The sequence below is a fragment of the Polyodon spathula genome, chromosome 3 (genome assembly GCF_017654505.1).
Source record: "Polyodon spathula isolate WHYD16114869_AA chromosome 3, ASM1765450v1, whole genome shotgun sequence".
In the NCBI taxonomy this organism is placed as follows: Eukaryota; Metazoa; Chordata; class Actinopteri; order Acipenseriformes; family Polyodontidae; genus Polyodon; species Polyodon spathula.
This window is the reverse complement of record NC_054536.1, coordinates 44,762,397-44,787,095: the sequence shown is the minus strand read 5'-3', so window position 1 is coordinate 44,787,095 and position 24,699 is coordinate 44,762,397. Positions and strand designations below refer to the sequence as shown.

General features: G+C 40.1%; 1 protein-coding gene across 1 annotated transcript in view; it reads right to left on the bottom strand.

Moving 5' to 3' along the window:
• The window catches only part of LOC121313122 (tomoregulin-1-like), a 115,101-nt gene that overhangs the window by 25,303 nt on the left and 65,099 nt on the right, over window positions 1–24,699 (bottom strand). Inside the window, exons 2-4 of the mRNA XM_041245307.1 lie at window positions 17,839–17,948; window positions 4,501–4,630; window positions 1,598–1,624 (exon numbers count right to left, since the gene is read on the bottom strand). Coding sequence (XP_041101241.1) covers window positions 1,598–1,624; window positions 4,501–4,630; window positions 17,839–17,948 — 267 coding nt within the window. The remainder of the gene's footprint in view (window positions 1–1,597; window positions 1,625–4,500; window positions 4,631–17,838; window positions 17,949–24,699) is intronic.

Below are 24,699 nucleotides of genomic sequence, written 5' to 3'. Positions count from 1 at the left end.
GAAAAAAGTTAAGAGCAGGTATTGGAAAACCTGGCTTTGGAGTGTAGCTCAAGTCTTACTATAAATTATTCTACTGTGCAGGTGATGATTGACACTGCTTACAAGATCACTTGAAAACTCAAACATAAAATCACACTTTTGCAGCTTACTGTTGTTACCTTTAGAAGGAGTGAGACTCTACTGACTGATTAAATGATGTAGTCCATTTCTGTGCAATATGAGAAAACCTCTACAGGAATGCATTCCTCTTCCATAAACAGCATTGCACTTTGTTTTGTAACCAAAAAAGTGAAAATGCCGTGCATGCTTTTTCCATTGTGCAATTCACCACCTGCTTGGCTGTGCCTCAGATTTTATTCAGTAGAAGACTGTTGTCTCCAATTATACTATATGCACCCTATAGCTATTACAATACATGAAAAGCATTTGGGTCTTTTCTTGTTTTAAAGTCTTGTTTTAAAGTGCCATTTACGCTCTGAGTTTGACTTAAGAGAATAAGCAATTCGGCTTGGCAACATGGTGCTGTTACTATGCTTTCAATGAACTTAATGACATATTGTTTTATCACTGAATAACAAGCTTTGGAGTCCTACTGAAGGCAATGGCACAGATTCCACTTGCCATATAATTTTTAATAATGTTAATGAATAAACTGTTATGCTTAAGAAAAGAACTGACTATGTTACTATTGTAGAATACAGTTCCATCATATATGACCACTATGACTGCTACTCAAGAATGTAAGTCCCCATTACTAGCAGGTATTTTAATTTAATGCTGGTGCTCTATATATTTAATGTCAGATATTGAGGGATTTCATTACTTCTCGGAAATCCCTTGCTTTTGTATTACTCTCTTGTAGATTCAAAGCCAACTCATCTTCTATACTGACAACCCTGTTCTAATAGTTGTTAAAGGGTAATGTCTAAATACTTTCTAATCCTACATTAACCATCCTTGTAGAGCTGTGAATGGAAACGCGGTGCAGTAAATGTACTAACACCAATGATAAACATGTGAATAAAGTACAAAACATGTCCAATATAATCAGTGACATTGCCTAACCCTGCTGCATATCCCAACAGGTGATACATATTTTGATATATGCAATCACTTATATAAATCCTTAGTAAATCCTCACAACTGGGATTCTCAATACACCCCCAGATTAAGATACACTCACAATTACTGGTGCTAAAAAATGTCCTACGAAAGTTTCATCACAATTGTCACAATCCCCTTTACTTAAGCAAAACTCTACAGTTTGACATACGTATGTGTGACTGCCTCCAGTGGGAAGATTTTTTGTAGGGTATAGGACTGAGACGCTAACTCTAGTCCTCTAATCTGTCAAAACTAGAGTACCTGTTTGACAGCTTTTATTAAAAGCTAGAATCTACAACGATTTCAGCACAATCCCACCTCATAAATACTGATTGATTTGTTACACCACTTGCTTAGTTTTAGGTACTGCACACTTTTTATATATGAGTTACTTTGAGTAAGTGCTGTATAAATCTAAATTGTTATTCATCAGGCAGACAAACAACCGTATAAATGTATTATAAATGCAGTATATAAAAATATGAATAAATACCTCCTTCCCCTGATCCAGAACCATTATCTGTGGAGAGAAAAGAACACAACAGAACATTAGTTACTCAATATTTTTAGAGTGCTTCAACATTGATTTCTGAAGTTTAAAAATACACACATTGCTTTGATTTTGCTGTGGATAATTATCTACGAGTCAGCATTTATGTTCAATTATGAAAGGAGTTTTCATTAAGAATGGCCACAGGCTTTATCTTGCTTTGAAGTGAGGGCAGGATAAACACCCACCTGCCTGTGTTATAAATAAACGACATGCATCTCTCCCTGGCTAGCTGCCCTGTCGCGCGAGTGTAGGTTATAGTTTTCCTTATTCGGGGTGCATTTGCACAGTAATTGTAGTATTAATAGATCAAAGTAAGCGCTCCAGTTTGAGGGAGAATGTGAGACCCTACTGTACAGCTGAGTAACTCTAGGTAACAGCAACACTAGAAAGAAACTGCAGTTCCCCTTGCATCTCTGATTCACTACAGTGAGTTGCTTCTGATCTTAAAAAAAGGGGGGAATGAGAAATTATTCAAGAGCGACAGACAGAGTAATTGCCCAACTCTGCCAAATAGTGAAATTATCCTTGGCCTAAACACAATGTTACTGTCTTTAATTAGTGTACATTTTTCACATAGTTACTCTTTAATTAGTGTACATTTTTCACAGTTACTCTTCAATTAGTGTACATTTTTCACATAGTTACTCTTTAATTAGTGTAGTTTTCTGTTTTGTAATAATCCTGCCTCTCCTAGGGACTACAGGGAATTCTCATTTACAGTCGATCTAGGAAAAAAAAAATTATTCTTTAGAAAGAAGAAAAGGATATGTGATCTCCACTAAAACAAAGAAGAGGATTCCAGAGCAGGGAATCCAGGGGGTTGGGCTTATTATTATTAGAAACTTCACATACTGTCTCAGACAATCAGGGTTTGCCTTATTCCTCCCATCTGTTCCAACGTGACTCTGCTGTGGTTTACTAATGCCAGGCTAACACTGCACAATTTTTGCTGATCACCGACGAGCTGAGAAGTCGGCGACTAATTTCTTAAAATCTGGGCCAAAATGAGGTTGTCGGGGACAAAATGGTCGATAAGTGTGAGAGGGTCTACGATGTCCCGTTAATAGCTTCTGCGATCTCCCGACGCTGTTAAGACATCCCGACAAACTTCATGTCAGAAAATTTTAGTCCCCGACAAAGCAATTCGTGAAGTGTGTGAGGGGCTACAGGTCGATTTCTTGAGGAATGCTGCCAGCAGCCAACAGGACAAGCTAGCAACAATGGCGACGAAGAGAAATGTTGTGCCCCTCTTTGACATAAGTGATATTTCCTATCATGAGTGCTCATTGAAGGTACCTGGTAAGTAAATAATTGTTATAACTTGTTAACGCCGAAGCAGATGCTGTGTGTGGTAGTGTGTGCTCTCCTGGCAATCAATTTCTACAGTCACTCGTATTCGATATCCCTTTCAAATCCCTACAGTATGCATGTATTGCTAATTTATTTGTGGTTTTTGAACAGATTAGATTTTATTATTTTGGATGCACCTCGACTCGAGTTGCATCATCAGTCCATACTGGCCACGTCTATTAAGCCAATTGCTCGTCCAAATGGATCTTCTCTGCGTTTTCTTCTTTTTTTCTGTACAAAACAATGCACAGACAATAGCGATCGCTTGAGTCCATGATTCTCCCGTAATGATGTCTACGATTCTGCAATTAAAATAGTCGCAGTCCGTGACAAGATATCTCGTGTAGTGAGTGTAGCTTGCAATCCCCGATCTACAGTGAGAAATCGTACTTCAATCGGTAAGTATGAGTGGCGCTGCGTCTCCCGATTGCAAAAATCGTGCCGTGTAAGCCCGGCTTAAGTGTAACAGAGAGGCCCACGTCAGTTTATTTAGGCATGTTTGATTACTGTAGTACATTCATGTTTTGATTTGTCAATTGATTTAATGCTAGTTAGTTTGCTTTATTTTAACACGTTTATAAAGCATGTTTAATTTTGGCACATTACTTCATGTAGATTTGCACAGATCTTGGAAAGGTGGGACGCACAGCAAGCAGGAACAGAGAAGGAATTTGACTTGTTTGTGTTCGGCAGTGGGTTGGGGTGAAAAATTAACGAAACAGCCGCTGACATTTAGAGCGAGGCTCCTGCTGTGATTCCTGTCTCCCTTTGTGTGTGTGTGTGTGTGTATGTTTTTAATTGTTTTAGAAATCAGTATTTTAAAGGCATTGTTTTAGAGGAGTGCTGGAGACGGGGAGTTTTTAAAGTATTATTTTTAAGTATTATTATTTAAAGCATTAAGGTTTTATTGTTGTTTTAGTGAGCCCTGTCTCCCCGACTGTATTGAGCAGCGCTGCACTTTGTTTTTAATTGTAATTAACTATGTATTGTTTGTATTGAACAGTGCAAACTCCATGTCGTGACTGTGTATTCTAGACGTGTCCTATTTGTTAAATATAGTTAATCACCTGTATTTAACAAAATTTAATAAAACAATGTCCATTGCCCTGCATATTGCTGTGGTCTTAGTTTATTTCCTTCTGGTATTCTGCCTGCGACTGATATCACCCCGATCGAAAAAGAACGAGTGCCACTCCCAGGTGCTACATAAGTTTAACAGGCGTCGTATGTATACTATAAGAATCATTCACAGTAGTTTACAATGGTTTTTACATATATCTCTCCATCATGTTTAACCTCCCTTGGCTTTGCTTTTATAGCACACCAGCACAATAAACTTTCACAAGGTTAGTTTCCCATGTTGTGGTTCATCATAGTTTTTACATATAAAATAGTGTTATAATAGGCCACTGCTAGTCACAGCTGTAACTTCCACGAGGGACTGAAACCGAATAACAAAAATCTTTCAAAAGCCTCCACAACATGATACTTACCAGGGTAACATGGACCTTCTGTTAACACTGATATATGTTTCTGATGTTTGCAGGATGCTTGTCTAAGATAACATTCATTCTGGTAGGTGTCGCCATTTGATCCACACACTGGAATGTAGTTTTTGTGGCACTGAAATAAAAGACAACATTGTTTACAGCTTGCAGATAAAGAGGAAAAGGTTACAAATTCAATATGTGCATACATTTAAGCTTTTTATGATAATACACTGTGCCATTCACACTGACTTAAAATAAACCTTCCAGGAATGCTTAAGGTTGTTTTTAATCAAAAGACATGCCCCAGCAAACTTAATACACAAAGCATGAGTCAAAGAAAGAGCTGAAAGTGGCTGTTTTAGATAGCTGTCATATGCTTATAGAAAGTTAATTGAAGTTCAGGGAAGTAACCTCTTTGTGATTCTTTATAAACCATGTATTCATCAGAAGTGAGGCAGTGCTGACTCTTCATGTGTATACTGTTTATCCACCTCTCATTAATCCATCACTCACTTAGCCGCCGGTAAGTGGTGGATTGATTCCATTATAAAATACTACACAAAACTGACACACACACACGTCTTCTGACTGTATTTTTTGTTACATTAGCACTATATGCCTTGTTTATCCATCATGACATGAGCCTGGGTTAAAAACATACAGGAAACGTTGGGAATGCACACGTCAGTAACTACTGAACCGTGTAACTAGCCTACTGATATCTGTGTTTGTGACTTTATCATGTAGGTTTTACCAGCTGAAGAACCATTTGAAAGATTTTTTTTATTTGTTAACGGAACAAAGTTTATTATAGTACTGTATCGATGCTGATATTGCATTTGATAAAGTAAAAGCAAATGCAAGCCAACAGTAATGCTTGTATCAAAAGTGCACTTGTGCTTTATATTGGAAGCATAATACTCTTTTTTGAAGGTTTTTTTTCATTACTGTAGGTTTCAGTGTTGCAAGCTATAGTTGCTGTTTTTGTTTTAATGTTTTTTTTTACTGCTTGGAATAGCCCTTAAATACAGCACAGTGTAGAACTGTGCTGTGAATGTTTTCCAGTACTGTAACTTAGTTTTCAGTATGACCGTTTTTTGTAAATTTCATGTTATTTGGAAACAACATTTGTACACAACACTTGTGCTTTTAGTGATTATTTCTGGTGTAAATGATGTTTGACATTTTGTTTTTATTTTGTGTTTCAGCATTGTGATCACTCTCACTATCTGTCAGGGGGACCTATGATGGGAGGGGTCGAATAAAGGAGTGTTGATTATACAGATACTTTCAACAGTTGTAAACAAAACCTTTCTTTACTCTTTTCAGTCTTGAAGTTGTGTATTATTATCTAAACCTTTCTTAACTGTAGCACCTTGTAGCGGACAGTGCAGTCAAATCAGATTAGTGCTGGATGTAATATACACTGCTTAAACTTGTTTGAGAAAGCTGCAAGTTAGTATTAATGTTGGCTGTGTGCTTTGGGTCGTTGTCATGCTGAAAGGTGAACTTCCGTTCCAGTTTCAGCTTTCTTGCAGAAGGCAGAAGGTTTTCCTCAAGGACTTTTCTGTCCTTTGCTCCATTTATTTTCCCTTCAATCCTGATAAGTGCCCCTGTCCCTGCCGATGAGAAACATCCCCATAACATGATGCTGCCACCACCACGCTACACAGCAGGGATGGTGTTGTTTGGGTGATGCGCTGTGTTGGATTTGTGCTAAACATAATGCTTTGCATTTAAGCCAAAAAGTTCCATTTTAGTTTTGTCAGACCACAAAACTTTTTGCCACATGGCTACAGAATCACCTGAGTGTTTTTTTTGCATACTTCAAATGAGATTCAAGGTGGGCTTTCTTGAGTAATGGCTTCCTTTTTGCCACCTTACCATACAGGCCAGATTGTGGAGTGCTTGGGATATTGTTGTCACATGCACACTTTGACCAGTCTTGGCCTGTAGCTCTTGCAAAGTTGCCATTGGCCTCTTGGTAGCCTCTCTGATCAGTCTCCTTCTTGCTCGGTCATCCAGTTTGGAGGGACGGCCTGATCTAGGCTGGGTCTTGGTGATGCCATACACCTTCCACTTCTTAATAATCATCTTGACCGTGCTCCAAGGGATATTCAAGGTCTTTAATATATTTATTGATTTTTAAAGGGGTGTACACTTTTGGTAGGCACTGTGTGTGTGTGTCTGTGTGTGTGTATTTACTGTATTTATATAATTACAGGCACCTCAAATTATTGGCACCCTTGATAAAGATGAGCAAAAGGCTACATAAAATAAACAACACAGGTAAAGATAATGAGCTATATTTTATGTTGAAAAATATTGGAAAACTATATTCTTTTATACTAATACAATTGCTCAGAGAAAACATTTATTTTTAACAAGTATTTATTTATTTTTTTCTCAAAAAGCCAGGTGTCAATTATTGGCACCCCTAAAGATTCATAAATAAATCAAAAGATAAATAAAATCAAACAATATTAAATCTGCACTAACATTCTACTTTAAGTACATCTCAGTCTTAAGGAACTGTATTGTGGCCTTCCATGGCTTCCTGTTTCACTGGAGTATAAAAATGAGGTAACACGCATGTAAAATCCATTTGTCATCTATCACCATGGGGAAAGAGAAAGAACTCAGAAACGAAAAGAGACAAATGATTGTTGACCTTCATAAATCAGACAGTGGGTACAAAAAATAGCTAAAAACCTAAATACACCACTTACCACTATTAAGGCAATAATTAAGAAGTTCAAAACCAGTGGAACAGTTGTAAATCTGCCAGGTAGAGGACGCAAGTGCATCTTGCCCCCATGCACAGTGAGGAAGATGGTTTGGGGGGCAAAAAAGAATCCAAGGGCCACAGTTGGAGAATTACAGAACTTGGTTGCATCTTGGGGTCAACAAGTCTCCAAATCTACAATTAGATGCCACCTCCATGCCAACAGCCTATTTGGAAGGGTTGCCAGAGAAAAAAAAGCCTTTATCGAGAGCAACCAACAAATGCTAAATGGCACTGGCACTTGGATTGGAACCGGGTGCTATGGTCAGAAGAGACGAAAATAGAGCTCTTTATCCACACCAGTGGTGGGTTTGGCGTCGAAAGAAGGATGCGTTTGCAGAAAAGAACCTCAGACCTACTGTAAAATATAGTGGTGGATCTTTGATGTTATGGGGCTGTTTTGCTTCCACTGGTACTGGGGTCCTTGTTAAGGTCAACGGCATCATAAACTCTAACAAGTACCAGGGCATTTTAGCCAAAAACCTGGTTGCCTCTGCCAGGCGGCTGAAACTTGGCCCAAGTGGATCTTCCAACAAGACAATGGCACCAAGCACACATCAAAATCAACATTTTTCAATTGCCATTTCAGTCTCTGGACTTGAATCCCACTGCCTGTCCCAGAGGGCAGTCCTTAAGGTCAGTTCAGGTGTGACACTGGAGATTTTCTCTTGTGTTGTCTTGTGATGAGAGTAGATCACTATGTTGAGTGAACTGAAAGCCACTGATAAGGCAGAAATTTGTCTGCAAGCTTAATTTTTCTCTATCTAGGCAATGTGTAATTCAATTAGTCTGAGCACTTTCAGTAATCAAGGGCAAAATAACTCCAGTCAAACCAGGATATAAAGGCCAACTACCAGGCCAGGCAATAATTTCCCTTTAATATAAAATAATATATTCATGAAGATTTGGTTCTTTTGTAATACATAGTTTGAGGCAAGCACAAAGTATAGCACAGCACTGAAGGAAAGAAATACTAAATTAATGTATTGATGTAATGATGCCTGTTCATTCCTTTAGATTTAATTACAAAATAAACCAGTAACAAAATGGAATTAGTTATTCTAAGACATAGCTTTACAGTAAACTAGTATTTGCGTTTCCTTCTATCTAATGTTGATTGCTGAAGTGTAATGTTGGCTCCAGGGATCAGCTTCTTTTGCCTCCCCAGCGCATCAGCACACACAACGGCTGCGATGCTGGCTCCGGGGATCAACCCAGTGCGGTCTCCCCAGCGCATCAGTCTGGAATGAGCTTAGTAGGGTAAATCTCTGGGGTCTTCAAGTGGGAACCTTCCATTCTCTGTGTTTCTTCGACTAGCCGATGACACCTCAAGAGGCCTCAACAGTGATTCTGGCATCCCAGCATCACACCCCTCCATCCCCCACTCGACTCAGCCCAACTTATTTACCCATATATCAGCGTTGCTCTCTTTCTATTGTGCTTGAAATCCCCAACCAGAATCTTTCCGTCTCAACCACAACCAGTTACTGCTCCTCTCTGCTGCTTTAGATGTTCTTCACTGTGCAACGCAATGCTTGGCCACTGAATCCAATGTCTCTGAGAAACCAGGTTACAGAGTGTGCCACAAATCCTCGACAACCCACCTCTACTGGGTAAACCCGAGCTCTCCGTCCTCGCTGTTCTGCTTCAGCATCTAGTTGAGCATACCGAACTTTCTTCCGCTCATATGCTTTATCTAGCACTGTTAACTCTACGAGCTGAACAAGGCGTATTGATCCAGACCACAAGACAATATCTGGACAAAGGTGTCAATCTCAGGTGGAAAAATAAGCCGTTGACCAACATATACCAGCATTTTCAAGTCTCTAGCAGCTTACAGTTGTCCGGGGCGAGGCTTGTGTAGGCACAATTCCCTGAAATTAATAACTATTTTTGAAATAAGGACGTATCTGAACTAATCTTTTGGATTAATTTTTGAGCAGACAGTATGCAGTGCAGCATGTGAACCACTGACTGGAGCAACTCCCGAACCACCCTAAACAAAGGAAAGGAGGAGTGAGCCTCGGGCTGGTGGACTTTAACTGAACTCAACACAAAGGGTCTCTACAGGATCATGAATAGTTCGGAGCATCTGATCAGAATTTATGGAGAAAACAAAAAGCTGGAGACAGCAGAAGGGAAGTCATAAAGGAGATCATGTTCACTTTTGTTTATTATTTTGAATCTGTAATAAATGCAAATAAATACTACTCCTGTATTAAAATTTGCAGAAAGGTGTAATGTTTAACACTGTATCATGTAGAGGTCAGGTCAACTTCTGTTCACTGAAAGATTCATTGTAACATACATTTTTTCCAGGGGTGCCCAAACTTTTGCATACAACTGTAAGTAGGCTATCCTGCTGCAGTCATGGGTCTGTGCTAATTGTAATTAAGACATTGGTTGTTGACTGTTGATAATCCAGACAAATGATATAGCACGTTGAAAATGTGCGATATGCTGTAAGGTTTGGAGAAGGCGCTTCTGTAAAAGCTGCGTGTGACGTCAGAAAGACAACAGCCAAGAGCCCCAAGAACACACAAGAGTATAGTACTGTAGATCACAGCCTCTCACAGCGCCATTTGTAAAATGCCTTAAATCATATAATAAAATATTGCAGCGTTTGTAAAGCACAGTGTTATTAACCCTTTGCAGTCCGACGTCGAACCCTGTCCGACATCATCAAGAAGACATAAAGCACAGGTCTCTAGTCATTTTTTCTGCGGAAAAAGCCAAGAAAACCTTTCAATGGTCAAGTGAGACAGATAGGAGCAGAAAAAAAAAAAAATACATAAAAAGGGTGTATCTGATGCACCACAGAGATAACATGGACATAAACGAAGGAGATAGCTGCTTCTGCATCCAGCGCTCAAAGAATATCACAGACATTTGCAGAGCTTTTTGAGATGTTATAGTAATAAAATAATGATTTGGATCATATTATTGAGGAGTTTGATGATAAAACGAGTGATCAGGAGAGGATTTATCAGTATGCACGTCTACAAAGAGCTATGGGAAAAACACAGCGAGCAAGAGGTGGGGCTTGGCTGGAGATACAGTACTGAGTGTCCTTTTGCAATTCAATGCCTTTTAAACCTACTTTACTCTGAAAAAAAAATTAAACAGCGCATGTGAAAATAAATTGGACCTGACAAGTGATGAATAAATGGACCACAAAGGGTTAATAACAGCTCTAGCTGTTTCCTGGTCTGTGGGGACTTTGTATAGAATCCATGACGCAAGGGAAACTGCTTGGCCCAGTTCCCTCCAATAGAGGCAATCGCTTCTTTGGTGTAGGCTCACAAAGTAGTCCAGAATTGGGTTTCAAAGGTTATTCTGGAGGCAGGCTTACACATTGGCACATTCTATGCACGGCTGGGTAACTATAACAGTATTTTGGTAGATTAGCACATTGTTTGTTTAGATCCGTCTCTCATAACCATAGACCTACCGTATCTCTAAGCTTATCAGACCGGCGGTGGGCAGGAATCTTGCGGCGCTGGTAGCCGCAAGACGACAGCTATGGCTATCCCAGGCACGAGTGGCTGATGGAAATAAAACATTGCTGTTGGATGCCCCCATTACACCTGGGCATACCTTTGGACCCGTGTGTCTGGTACGTCTGCTTCCCAAGATCTCACAGACCAGCACAGATCAGCCATGGCCAGAGGGGGTTTTCTTAACAGTCCTGCAGCTGTACAACAGGTGAACTTTAACAAGTTCCACCATCAGGTGCACAGGTAAAAGCCTCAGTCTAAGCCGCAAGCCAAGCACCAGCCCTAGCAATTTGCTGCAACAAGCCTAGGGGCCCCTTTCCAGGGAGTCACCTGGAGTATTGGTGTCAATGCACCACAGACAACTGGGTGCGCACTACTGTACAGACCGACTATTCACTGCAATTCAAACACGGTCTCCCTCCCTTTGATTACGTGACTACTATGTTAGTCACAGACCCATGAGATGCCATGGTGTTGTCTCAGGAGGTGACAGCCCTGCTACAAAAGTGGACTAGTTGCACGGTACACCCTCTCCACTTGATGGAAGGGTTCTACTCCAGGTACTTCCTGGTGCCCAAGCACGATAATGGCCTCAGACCAATCCTCGACCTCAGACAGGACAACCTGTACCTGAGTCGACGGAGGTTCAAGATGTAGACCATGCAACAGCTGTTGTAGTCAATTACGCCTGGTGACTGGTTCAGCACAGCGGACTTGAAAGATGCATATTTTCATATCGCTATAAGACCAGGGCACAGGAGGTACCTGCAGTTCACTTTCCAAAGGACAGCATACAAGTTCTGGGTACTACCAATTCAGCCTCTCTAGCTCCCTGTGCCTTTTTGAAGTGCATGGAGACTATTTTAGCCCCATTGAGACAGGCATCAGAGTACTCAATTACCTGGACGACTGGCTCATTTGAGGCCCACGTGGAACTCATCACTGACCACCATCAACGGTTGGGCCTCAGTGAATTGTGCAAAGAGCCAGCTCACACCCGCACAGTCAGCCTTCTATCTGGGAGTGTGTCTGGACTCCAGGTCCATGCTGTCCACTCTGTCGGATGACATAGTGCAGAGAACAATCACTTGTCTGAACCTTTTCAGCTCAACAGAAAGCTCACAGTACTGGCGTTCCAGAGGTTCTGGGTTTGATGGCAGCGCCTCTCCTTTTCTTTGGGTTTTATGCATACGCACCGTCTCCAAGCCTGGTTCAACAGCAGAGTTTTTCACTGAACTGTGGCTGCCTGATGACAGTGTCTCGGCTCTGTCCAGAGATGTTTTCCTGGTGGACACAGCATGCTCATCTGCAACTAGGCATAGCGCTGGGCAGCGTCACCAGAAGGGAGGTCTTCACCATGGAAGCGTGAACTGTGGCTGCCTGATGACAGTGTCTCGGCTCTGTCCAGAGATGTTTTCCTGGTGGACACAGCATGCTCATCTGCAACTAGGCATAGCGCTGGGCAGCGTCACCAGAAGGGAGGTCTTCACCATGGAAGCGTCCAGCCTTGGCTGAGGCACCGTGTGGAATGGCAGGGTAGCACAATATAAATGTTTTGGAGCTGCAGGCAGTGTTTCTGAGCTTGCAGAATTCAGGTTCAAGGGAGACACGTGTTTGTCCAGACAGACAACACTATCATGGTGGCTTATATAAACCACCAGGGTGGCCTCAGGTCTCCATCAAGTAGCCTGCAAGCTGTTACTCTGGCACACGATCAGTTCTTTCCTTGTCAGCAGTGCATCTGCCTGGGGTGATAAACTAGGTGGTGGACTTCCTCTCAAGAGGAGTTTCCAGTGCCTCAGAATGGAGGTTTCACCCAGAGGTGGCAAGCCTCATTTGGCAATGGTTCGGGACAGCACAGGAGGCAAGTCCCGAACCGTTGCCAAATGAGGCTCGCCACCTCTGGATGAAGCCTCCATACTGAGGCACTGGAAACTCCTCTTGAGAGACCTCTTTGCCTTCAAGGAATCGACCCACTGCCCACTCTGGTTCTCCAAAACAGGAGCAGGGAACCTGCTCGCCATGCTCCCACTGTACCTTGAGAAAATCAGGCAGGATCGGGCCAGGGTGCTATTAGACGGCTCTGGGTCTGGCCCCTGAATGGCACCATCTGGGGTTATCTAATAGGTTAATTAATGCTAGAGCAACGTCACCTCATTCCTATTGTGGGTTTCAGACATGGTGCCTTTCTAAGTGTTTTGACCCTGCAACCTGTCCCATGGCAGATGTACTGCAATTTCTACAGGACTTATTTGATGAGGGGAAATCCCCCTCTACATTAAAGGGCACTACCAAATTATGTGGACAGAACACAGAGTTGGAGGCAGACTGAACAAGTTTGTGTCTGTTATGGGCTAAATCCCATGGAAAAGCCCTGCCTAAGCATAGGCTGTCTAAATGGATTAAGGACACAGTCAACACTGCCTGTGAGCGAGCCCCCTTACCACCTCCAGAAAAGCTCACTGCCCATTCCACCAGGTGCATGGCAACTTCGTGGGCTTTGTTCCAGGGTGCATCTGTGAGGGACATTTGCGATGCAGTGGTGCGGGACACTCCCCATACTTTTACACAGTTCTGTTTATCGGCTGAATGTCATAGATCCACAAAACCTTAGCTTTGGAACAATAGTGTTAAGGGTGGCTTCAGGCTCGACCCTTACAACATAAAAATAGAGGTAAGGTCTCCTTCAAATTTTTTAACCCTAGGTACTTGTACTGGGGTTCCTAATGATAATGTGGAAGGTAGCCTTGCTTAAACTTGTGGCATTCCGGATGGTCTGTAATATTGCCTTGGGACAGCTTTGGTATTCATACTCATAAGGCAATGGTTACATTTTGTACTTGATAGGGAACTAGGCTTATGATAATAACTTAATGTTACTGAACAAACAGCACAAATAGCATTAACACATAAACAACTAGATATTTTAAATTACGATTTTTATTTATTTTTTTTGCCTGTACATTTTAGGACCTAGTGGTAACTTAAATACTGAAACTTAGACCCCACTCACACTTGAGATTTAAGGGTGTCTTATCTCATATGTGAATGCTCCAAAAAAGAAAAGGCAGCCCAGGGTCAGCCTAGACTTAGGCCACCATTTCAACCCAGGGCTTGTAATTAAGGACCAAGGGCCGGCCTTTACATATATATTAACGCAAAGCAGACTTCGGGCCAGCTTTTCGTATCACATTACCAATTTGATTATGTAGCTCAGGGACACTAGGAATCTGTTTGCTGCGGAATGACAAGGCAAAACGTGGATTTTATATGACAACACGGAGATGTCTAAGATTTTTTTAGTTTTATATTTGGGGAGGGGCAAAAAAAGATGCAAGGCTTTATTTGTTTGTTTGATAATAACCAAATAAACACACGTACCATATATAAATATTAACACAGGCAACTTTGCTTTAGATTTACGTAAACATACCTGTCCAATAAAACCGCTTCCAGTATTCAAGTTCGGTGTTGAACAAGGCTTCAGTTTACTTCAGTCAGTATCCAGAGCAAAGATGCCAAAAAACAATAACAATCACCGCTATATATCAGATCAACGGTTTGGCAAGGACGAATTTTACATCGATAGTAATGTGTTGTTTTGTACTTCATGCAGCAAGGTTGTCAATTACACTTGTAGACAGACCATTGTAGAACACATGAGATACACTAAACACAAACTGAATGAAATGAAATGTAAACAACAATAAACTTGGGATTCTTTTCTGTGCTCAACGCCAGCGTCTCACGACTAGCTGGCTGGAGAATGTGGCAGCTCTAATTTACAATAGATACCCGGATAATGAAGACTAACTCTGAGTTGAACTAACATGAATATAACAGGGTAACATTTTGTATTTTCACTGTAATATTTCATTGCCTGTCATTGTGATTATTATTGTTAATGTTATTCTACTGGCAGCAGTTCATTATGTATCGTGAATGAGCAAAGTGTATTTGATATATGACGGTGCACTGCTATATTTAGATTATGAAGATTCCCTTGATGAAGTTGCCATAGCTACAACGGACAGAATTGTTTTGTTATAGCCATACATTCGGTAATCTTCTAAGAGAAGGGGTAATGATGTCTTTACTGGTAATGGCTAGGGACTACAGAAAAATAATGACAATGATAATAATAACACGTAAACACCAGAATAATGTAATGATCATGTTTGTAAATAAAGGCGGTATTCATTCAGGTTAAACAAATACATATAACTCTGAGAAGAAACATGTGTAATGTAAATGGGAATGTTAAATAATTGTTTATTTTTGTATAAATTGATTCCAGATGTAACTGGTTATTGAATAATTCATTAATTATTATATAATGCTGCACCTTTTTTTAGGAGGGAAACACTAGCAAGTTGCTGTTTCCTGCGTTTTAAATACCTCCGTGTTCTTGAGAGAATAATGTGATTGTGGGTCAGGGTAAGCTCGGACCGTCACCCCATTGCACACCATAATATTAAGTCAAAATATTAAGTCAAAATTCTAAAGTATTAAAAAGAAAAGTGAAATCTACAGAAACTATAAATGTGTCCATTCACGTTTAACACAGGTAACTCTGTAACAAGGAACTGCCCTTGACAGGCACTATCGCCCCACCCTACTTTTAGCTGAAAGCAAAATTTTCACCATTAATTTCTGTTTTATAAGAACCATGCACAAATAATGCCTGAGGGGAAATATCGTGGCTCACCTGAATAGAAAATAGTGCCTAGAAGTATCTGCATTGCTTTGTACATTGAATGATGCAGAGATAGGGAGAGGGTTATCTTTGGTTCAGATAACAAACAGATGATCCAGACTCCGCAGTCGGATTGATTACACTTTCCTGTTGTTAAGCTGCAATCCAGTTTTTTTTTTTTTTTTGATACTGCAAGAGCTTGTAACAGGCACTATTTTTTTTGTGTTGAACATTGTAATGCTATAGTGCTACTAAGAATGTTCATTTATTATTTCATATTGTGTTTTCACACTGGACACTGTAATTTCTTACTTACAATGATTATGTAAAGCCCTTTATTTTAGTGGACCAAAAATTTCACATGTATATATAGAGACACGCACGCACGCAGGCTTGCAAAAGTATTCAGACCCCAGACCAATTCTCTCATATTACTGAATTACAAATGGTACATTAAAATTTCATTCTGTTCGATATTTTATTTTAAAACACTTTTGGTGTAAGTATGTACCAGCTTTGCACACAGTGTCGAAGTGATTTTGGCCGATTCTTCTTAGCAGATTTGCTCCAGGTTGTTCAGGTTGGTTGGATGACGCTTGTGGACCGCAATTTTCAAATAGTGCCACAGATTCTCAATGGGATTGAGATCAGGACTTTGACTGGGCCACTGTAGGACATTCACCATTTTGTTCTTGAGCCACTCCAGTGTTGGTTTGGCCTTGTCCTTGGGATCATTGCCCAGTTGAAAGGTGAATTTCCTCCCAAGCTCAGTTTTTTTGCGGACTGAAGCAGATACTATTGCAGTATTTTCCTGTATTTTGCTCCATCCATCCTTTGTTCAATTGTAACAAGATGCCCATTCCCTGCTGATGAGAAGCATCCCCACAGCATGATGCTGCCACCATCATACTTCACTGTAGGGTGGTGTGTCTTGAGGCATGGGCAGTGTTAGGTTTGCGCCACACATAGCGCTTTGAGTTTTGGCCAAAAAGCTCTATCTTGGTCTCATCTGACCAGAAAACCTTTTTCCACATCGCAGCTGGTTCACTCTGATGCTTTCTGGCAAACTCCAGATGTGCTTTCAGATGGTACTTTTTGAGTAACAGCTTCTTTCTTGCCACTCTCCCATACAGGCCAGTGTTATGCAGAGCTCTTAATATGGTTGACTGGTGCACCATTACTCCACTCCCAGCCACTGAACTCTGTAGCGCCTTCAAAGTGATTGTTGACCTCTGTGGCTTATCTCACAAGTCTCCTTCTTGTTTGAGCGCTGAGTTTTGAGGGACGGCCTTTTCTTGGCAGTGCCTGGGTGGTGTGATGCTGCTTCCACTTCCTGATTATTGATTCAACTGTGCTCACTGGGATATCTAAACACGGATATTATTTTGTACCCTTTCCCTAATCTATGCATTTGTATTACTTTATCTCTAACTTCTGTAGAATGCTTTTTGGTCTTCATTTTCCTTCAGATTCACAGCCTTACCAGTGATCCTTCAACAGTGGGGTTTTTATCATGTGACAGCAACTTTAATAGTTCACAAGTGGAGGCCAATGGTAAGGTAATTACATCCTCTTAGGACAATTTCTTTCATCTGTGCAAACTGGGAGCTTCCACAGCACAGGGGTTGAATACTTATGCAAGCAAGATATTTCAGTTTTTTATTTTTCTTAAAAATATTTCCCAACATAAAACCAATGTCACCTTACAATAATTGATCCTCAGTTTCAGTGTTTAAAAATAAAACATCAAACAGAACGAAATTTCAATGTACCATTTGTAATTCGGTAATATGAGAGAATTGGTCAGGGGTCTGAATACTTTTGCAAGCCACTGTGTGTGTGTGTGTGTGTATATATATATATATATATATATATATATATATATATATATATATATATATATATATATATATATATAATATTTTTTTTTTTTTTTTTAAATGTATCGACTTTTATTTTAGTGTTTTAAACCTACATTAAGGGCTATTCAAGCTATAACATTTATTCGCTGCGTTTTCTAGGGCTATTATTACATGTTAAAGTTCTGAAATGTGGTATTTAATGCCCAATTATATTTAATATCAAATACAGTATATAGAGTGTCATGTTTTTCAGGCTTGCAAACAATATGGACATGACATCAGCCTTTGTACCTCAGAATGTGAAAGTCTAAAGCACTTCTATAAAATACACAAAGGTGTCTACTTGAAACACAGCTTAGAGTGACAATTCAACATATAAAACAGACAGGGTGATGCATATTGATGTCCTAATGCTGCTATGCAGGCCTATTGCCTTTCAATAGCCTAGCTGCCTCCTGGCACTTGTGTGATGATAGCGCCCCACTATTCCCCACTTCATACCTGGAATTGGCATGCACACTTCACGTCTCCCCCTTCTTCTTTGCAAACTCCCCCGAATTTACATGACGTTTCGTCACATATTCGGAAATCAGTTTCTTTTTGACTGAATTCTGTAAACGAAAGAATAACGACATTGCATTAGAATAAACATCTTCTGTTCCTGTTTTTGTGTAATCTACTGAAACATGAAAAGGTTGTCTGTTTATATACAGTACATTACATTACTCATAGTTCTATGAGAAACATTTGCAAATTACAAAGAAAGGCAAAACATTTTTTTTTGTCATTTAAAGCAGTAAAAAACACAGTCTCTCATCTGACACTCTCCAACCTTGAGCGTAGACTGCTGCAGGCTTTTATATTCTGGCAGAGGGGTTAACTAACTATTAATTAATTACCTTATTACCCCTCGGCCATAGTCTGCACAAGATTAATAAGGTTGCATGATTGTCAGCTAGTTAAATAATCAAAAGCTGATCAGTCACACATCCTCACGAAGTTTTAAAAAATAGAAACAATACAAATAAAACACAGCTTCTCGCCAACATGTATAAATCAAAATCATAATAACAATACAAAATAAAAAAAGGGGCGGGACACTCCGCCACAGCTTTTGCTTGGACATTAATTTGAATCCTTGACATTGTACTCAACTCTTATTTTCCACATTGCTAAAAAGTTACTGCCTACTGTACGGTGAAAGTAAAGTGCTCCACTTAGGACCAGAATGACAACTTACTCTTAGTCCCATTAAAAAAAAAAAAATGCTGACTGCTCTTAACCTTTGATTTCCTTATGTCTTAGTAAACCACATGAAGCATTCAAATGTTCAAACAATTAAACAGAATAAACAATAAAGTACAGTAAGTGAACAGTTGAAAATCAACTAATTGACAAAGAGGAAAACCCATTAGTTGGTCTTCACCTTGACCTTGCATCCTGCTAGGGGACAAGAGCATGTTTAATACCGTACTCGAATCCGGTTCTTAGTTAGATCAGATAGTGCGGTTTATCAGAAACGTGAATGGTGTAATACCGAACTACATTTTTTGTATATCCTCCAATATCCCAAAATGCTCTCTGATATGTTTGGATCATGCACATTGCAAATATCAGGCATGAGAGTGGGCAACTATCAAAAAAGTGAAACATGGCAGAGGGAGGGAGTCACATTAGATTTTCTTGTGTTTTTTAAGTTAAAATGGTACAGTTTGAAACACATCTGAATGGTTAGTAATAGAATAAATGGAACACAATTGCATAACGTTAAATATCTACTGTAGCTGTTTATTAGATAAGAACTTACCTAACATTTCTTTTGAATTTCTCTACTTCCATAAAATTGTTTCCTGCACAAGCAACTGCATAGCAAGGTGTCTCAGTTAATTGCACCACTTCACAGAACTGTCTAGGTTAACCAGTTTCATTTCTAACAATAAACATATTTACAGGACACTTGGTTACTCAGGTTTTTACTTAGGCCTCTGTCCCTTCTTCAGCAGCTGACTCTAATAGGCTTTACAGGCTCTCTTGGCTGTTTTGCACAACAGCTGCTTTGATTTTCGCTTGAGCAAGCTGGCTGTCTCAGGGATTGTGGGTGGTGTCTTAATTTAACCAGATGCTGAAGCTGTACTTGGATTGATCTTTCTGTGCTCTTCTTGTTCCTGCATTTGATGATGTGATCTTCATTTGTAAAGATTTTATCTAAAATTGTTTGTTTATAAAGCACAGTCTATCATACAGAGCAGCAGTAACATTGCAAAACACTCTCATTCACTGCTGTCCGGTGACACGGGCCAATCCCAGAAACACATGAATAGGAGCTTGAAGCTTTCTGGTCTCATCTTTTGAACGACGCCCCGCTAGCAGGGCTGCCTTACAGAGCCAGAGTAAAAAGTTTTAAAGGGCTTGGTCACCGGCAGGATTTTTAACATTAGGCAGACTGTAGTAGGATGGATGAATAGAGTGTGATCGAGTTCATCTTCTATGAGAACAACAGTGTGTGCAAATCATGAATCGCAATGTAAAATTATCCCAGTAATCATCAGTTGCAAAACAAATATATATATTTTTAATACAAAGTTTTATCCACTACACATCTGTCTTAAAATATTTAAGTATGTTTGAGTGGTTTTACATTGACAGAGCTCTACATATTGCAAATTTCGCATGTCTGAGGCGCACTCAGTTTCGTTTGTGGTTTACTTATTTTCGAAAAAACCACAGTTCATTATACTACATATGGATGTATTAGAAGGTTCGAAGATTTGTTCACAAGCCAGGAATCTGAAGATTGCTTTAAACCTTTGAAGGTTCGTCAGACACCTCACTCACTGTTTTTTTTTTTTTTTTTTTTGTTTTCTGTTAACAGAAATCGTTTGACAATGTGTGAATACCATAGATCACACCTTAAATGTCATTTGCATGCACAATTCAATCTTTTTACTTGTATAATGCATATCAGTGTAATAAAAGTTGTTGTATTAAAATCCAACCAAATCGTTATATGTATCAACTCTATTAGCAGGGTATATTATCCAAAGCACTGGGGCGGTACCTATAGCGGTTGTAGTGCGTCAGTAAAATATGTATTATTATTAAGTAGAATATGTATGACAGTGTAAGAGAAGTGCTATGGTAGAATATGTTTGAAAAAATATAAATACAAAATATATGCCAACACTAAATTTTAAATTTGAAAAAACTGAGCATCGTCCGTCCCTCCCCATTTCAACTTGTGTTAACCAGAGGCAAAATTCTCCATTCACCATCTCGACAGCAAAGCGTTGTGTAGAGTAAGCTGCATTAAAAGAAATGTCTCGAATACCCTCTGCTGTTTGGGAAGTTCATATCATTATTAACATTTTTTGTAGTAGTAAAATGTCAAATTTTTAGTAGTAAATATCTGTTTACTGTATTGCTCTTACTTGAATGTGATCTTACTTGAATGCAACAACAGTCAGGGGTTTGAAGATTCATCAAGGGAGAATGAAATGCTTGAGGGAGAAGGGACAAGGGCCTTGCATTGATCAGTACTTCTGACAAAGTCAGTCAAATGAAATCCAGCAACAGGAAGCAAACCACAGTTCGCAGGATATCAGCTCTCCTGTCACAGATGTGAGGAGGACTTGCATGGATACAGATAGTGATGAACCTAATGATCCTTGCGAACCCGGTCAGATGAACCAGCGTAAGAGAGAAAAGAACCTCAACAGGCACAAGCCTGTTTTAAATGTCCAAGAGCTTGTGAGAAAACTGTGTGGGACACAGGAAACACAGATCTGTTGGAAAGGTTAAGTAGAACAGTTGAAAAGAAGCTGGATAAATTTGGGGTCATCATCTATGCATATGGAAGTGAGAGGTTTGGACTTGAAAAAAGGGAGGAAAAAAGTAAAAACTATTGTTGAAAAGTCTAGATGGCAGCAGGAGATTGAACGCTTAGGTAGAGAACGGAGCCAGCTGAGGAAGCAATGGAGAAGAGCAGAACAAAGTCAGAAGGAGGGACTCAATCTGTTACAAAGGCTCATAAAAGACAAGCTTGCAATATAACGCAGAGCTGAGTGCCTACGGAAATGCTACAAAAAGGGGCATGCGAGAACTAACTTTTATAAAGACGCATTCAAATTTGTAAAGAAGTAATTCACCAATGAAAAAAAAACACACTAAAAGCATCTAAGTTTGAGCTGGAGAGACAAAAGGCAGGAGCCTATGTCAATTCCTTCAGACATCCCACCTATCAATCCACCAGAATACCAAATGGAGGACTGTGCATCTAAGTGGAAAGAAGTAGAGCAACCTGTGAAAAAAGCAAGGGCATCATCATCTCCAGGGCCTAATGGAGTTCCGTACAGACTGTACAAGAGTGCTTCTGGAGTTCTACGAATCCTGTGGAAATTGATGAATGTGGCATGGGAAAAACAGTTTGTACCAAGACCATGGCACCGAGCACATGGAGTGTTTATACCAAAAGAAAAAGATTCTACAAGCATCAGTCAGTTTCACCCTATTTCCCTATTAAATGTAGAAGGCAAGATTTTCTTCAGCATTATTGCTCAGAAATTGTCAACGTACCTATTAAAGGACTGCTTCATTGATACTTCATACATAAAGCGGGCATTCCAGGTTTCCCAGGATGCTTAGAACACATTAATGTTCTTATGTTCAATCATCTAAAAAGGGGAAGGAGCTCCATGTGACATTCCTGGATTTGGCTAATGCATATGGTTCAGTGCCACATGAACTTTGGGCAGCATTTGATTTTTTCAGTGTACCAATGACAATCAATTTAGTGAAAGCCTACTTTGGAGATTTGCAATTGAGTTTTTCAACTTCAGAATTCAGCACTACATTGCAATGCCTAGAAGTTGAAATAATGGCAGGATGCACTATTTCTCCACTGGCTTTTACCATGGCAATGGAAGTAATTATTAGGGCATCAAAATGGGTAGTGGGAGGAGAGGGCTTGGCTTCTGGAATGTGACTACCACCAAATCAGACATACATGGATGACATGACAACCATAACTACAACAATACCTTGCACTAATCGGTTACTGGGCAAATTAACCAATAACACTGAATGGGCATGAACGCAATTCAAGCCCACTAACTCAAGGAGCATCTCTTTAGTTAAAGGTAAAATGTTCTACTTAATGGTGAGACAATACCAACAGTGTCCGAGAAGCCAGTGAAAAAAAAGTCTTGAGAGATGGTATGATGGGGATCTAAAGGACACAGTTTGTTGTCTAACTTCTCCCACACAAACAGTGGAAGGGTTGAAGAGCATAGACAGCAGTGCTTTACCAGGCAAACTAAAACTCTGGTGCTTTCAGTTTGGTCTACTGCCGAGGCTACTGTGCCCAGTGACTGTGTATGAGGTTTCTTTGACAACAGTAGAGAAGCTGGAAGCTTTAATCAGTTCATACGTCAGGAAATAGTTGGGAGTTCCACGCTGTCTCAGTGTTATTGTAAAGGAACACTGCATCTACCAGTCTCCGCTGTAAACGACGAGTTTAAGTGTACCAGGGTCCGACTGGAAATGATATTAGTAGTGTCACGCGACAAATGCATAAGGGAGGCAGCACCTGTGTTGAAAACTAGAAGTGGGTGGAAAAGAAAGTTGTGGCACAGATGCAAAGGCTGCCCTTCAAATAGTGATATCATGGGTTAAGCAGCATGGAACAGGGGGTCTCAGTTCAGCTCCTCCTACATGGCACGAGGCAGCCCCAGCTCAATGCAGGAAGTTGGTAGTCAACAAGTTGCAAAAGCATGAGGAGAGGATGAGGTGCGTAAAGGGCATTTCCCAGACCAAGCAGAATGGGCGAGATGGGACAATGGAACAACGCAAGATCGTCTGGCAAGACTTATGGACAATGGAACAGAGCAGGATCAGTTTCTTCATCAGGTCAACATATGATGTTCTTCCATCACCACAGAACCTAAACCTCTGGGTAGGAGAGGATCCCTCATGTCCTTTGTGTTTATCACCTTCAACATTAAGGCACATTTTGAAGAAGGGTCTTGGCCAAGGACAGTTTACTTGGCCCCATGACCATTTGCTGCGATGACTGGCCTTAATTGGAATGTAAAGCATAACATGACCAATACGTTTCCACCAGTTCAATCAAAACATTACTCACAAAAGATAACATTCCACCACCCAGGAGAGCAACTGCCAAGAAAAGGTGTTAAAATCAAGTTTCGCCCCGGAAACAACTGGAAGCTGCTAGAGACTGGAAAATGCTGGCAGATGTTGGACAACAGCATGTTTTTCCCCCTCAGATTGCCACCACTAACCTTCGACCAGATATTGGGCCTGATCGTCGATCTTTGTGCAATCCCCTCACTAAATTTGTGCCTCACAAAAAAATAGTGCTTTGGCACAAAATGAGAGCTATTCCAAAACGGCACAAAACAGTTGCGAGACATTGGAATATAGCAGTTTTTTGAGCAATTCACAAATCTGTTTGTGCCTCGCAAAACCATCTGCGCATTCACTATATATACCAATATAGCAACTGCACACAACAGCCAAGCGAGAATGCAGAATGATGGACAGTCAGCATTAGTAATGGCATTCCCCCCGACAAGCTGCTATCATTGGTGTCGCCACAGTATGTACCGATATGACAGCAGACGAGACCACACAATATATCCTGCACTCCTACAGGACCATTCAAACACACAACTGGCTCCATAGATAGGCGCCAAATTTTCAAATTAATGTACTGATAACACCACTGTTTTATTGAATACTGACAGTATTGTATCACAAAGAAATACTATATAGGTTTATTTAAAGACCAGCTGATCTGACATAGCTGTATATTTTTAAATTTTTTTTTTTTTTTTTTTTAAAAGTCTTTGGACACTGTGTTTTTTTTCTAAATGATTTTTTCGTGCCATGACAAAGTCTACTGTGGAAGCACACTCTCTGATTTGTAAATGTAACGAGTTCATTCACCTGCAAAATAGACATCAGCCAAGCATTTTTATATACACATTACACAGAAATGCGTTATGTTATTCATTCTACTCACGCAGTTGAACATCATGATTAAGCCAAGTTTGTAAGGTTTTGAGTGTGGCCGGAATGCCAGAATGCTCCTAATATGTTAATTGTAGCCTACTATGATTTCTCAGTAAAGGAACAGTCTCTGTACAATTAGCAACAACGACATTCAGCAGACTAGACAGCTGCATAAAAACGGCCAGAAATTAGTTAATAGAACTCTTTGTCCTGCCTCAGCTAACTTATGATTGGACTTCTGTAGAGAAAATACTGGTCAGTGACTGGTTGATCGTATCACTGGTCTGGCTTTAGGAAAATATTAGCATGCCTTTCACAGCAAGAGTGCCCTGA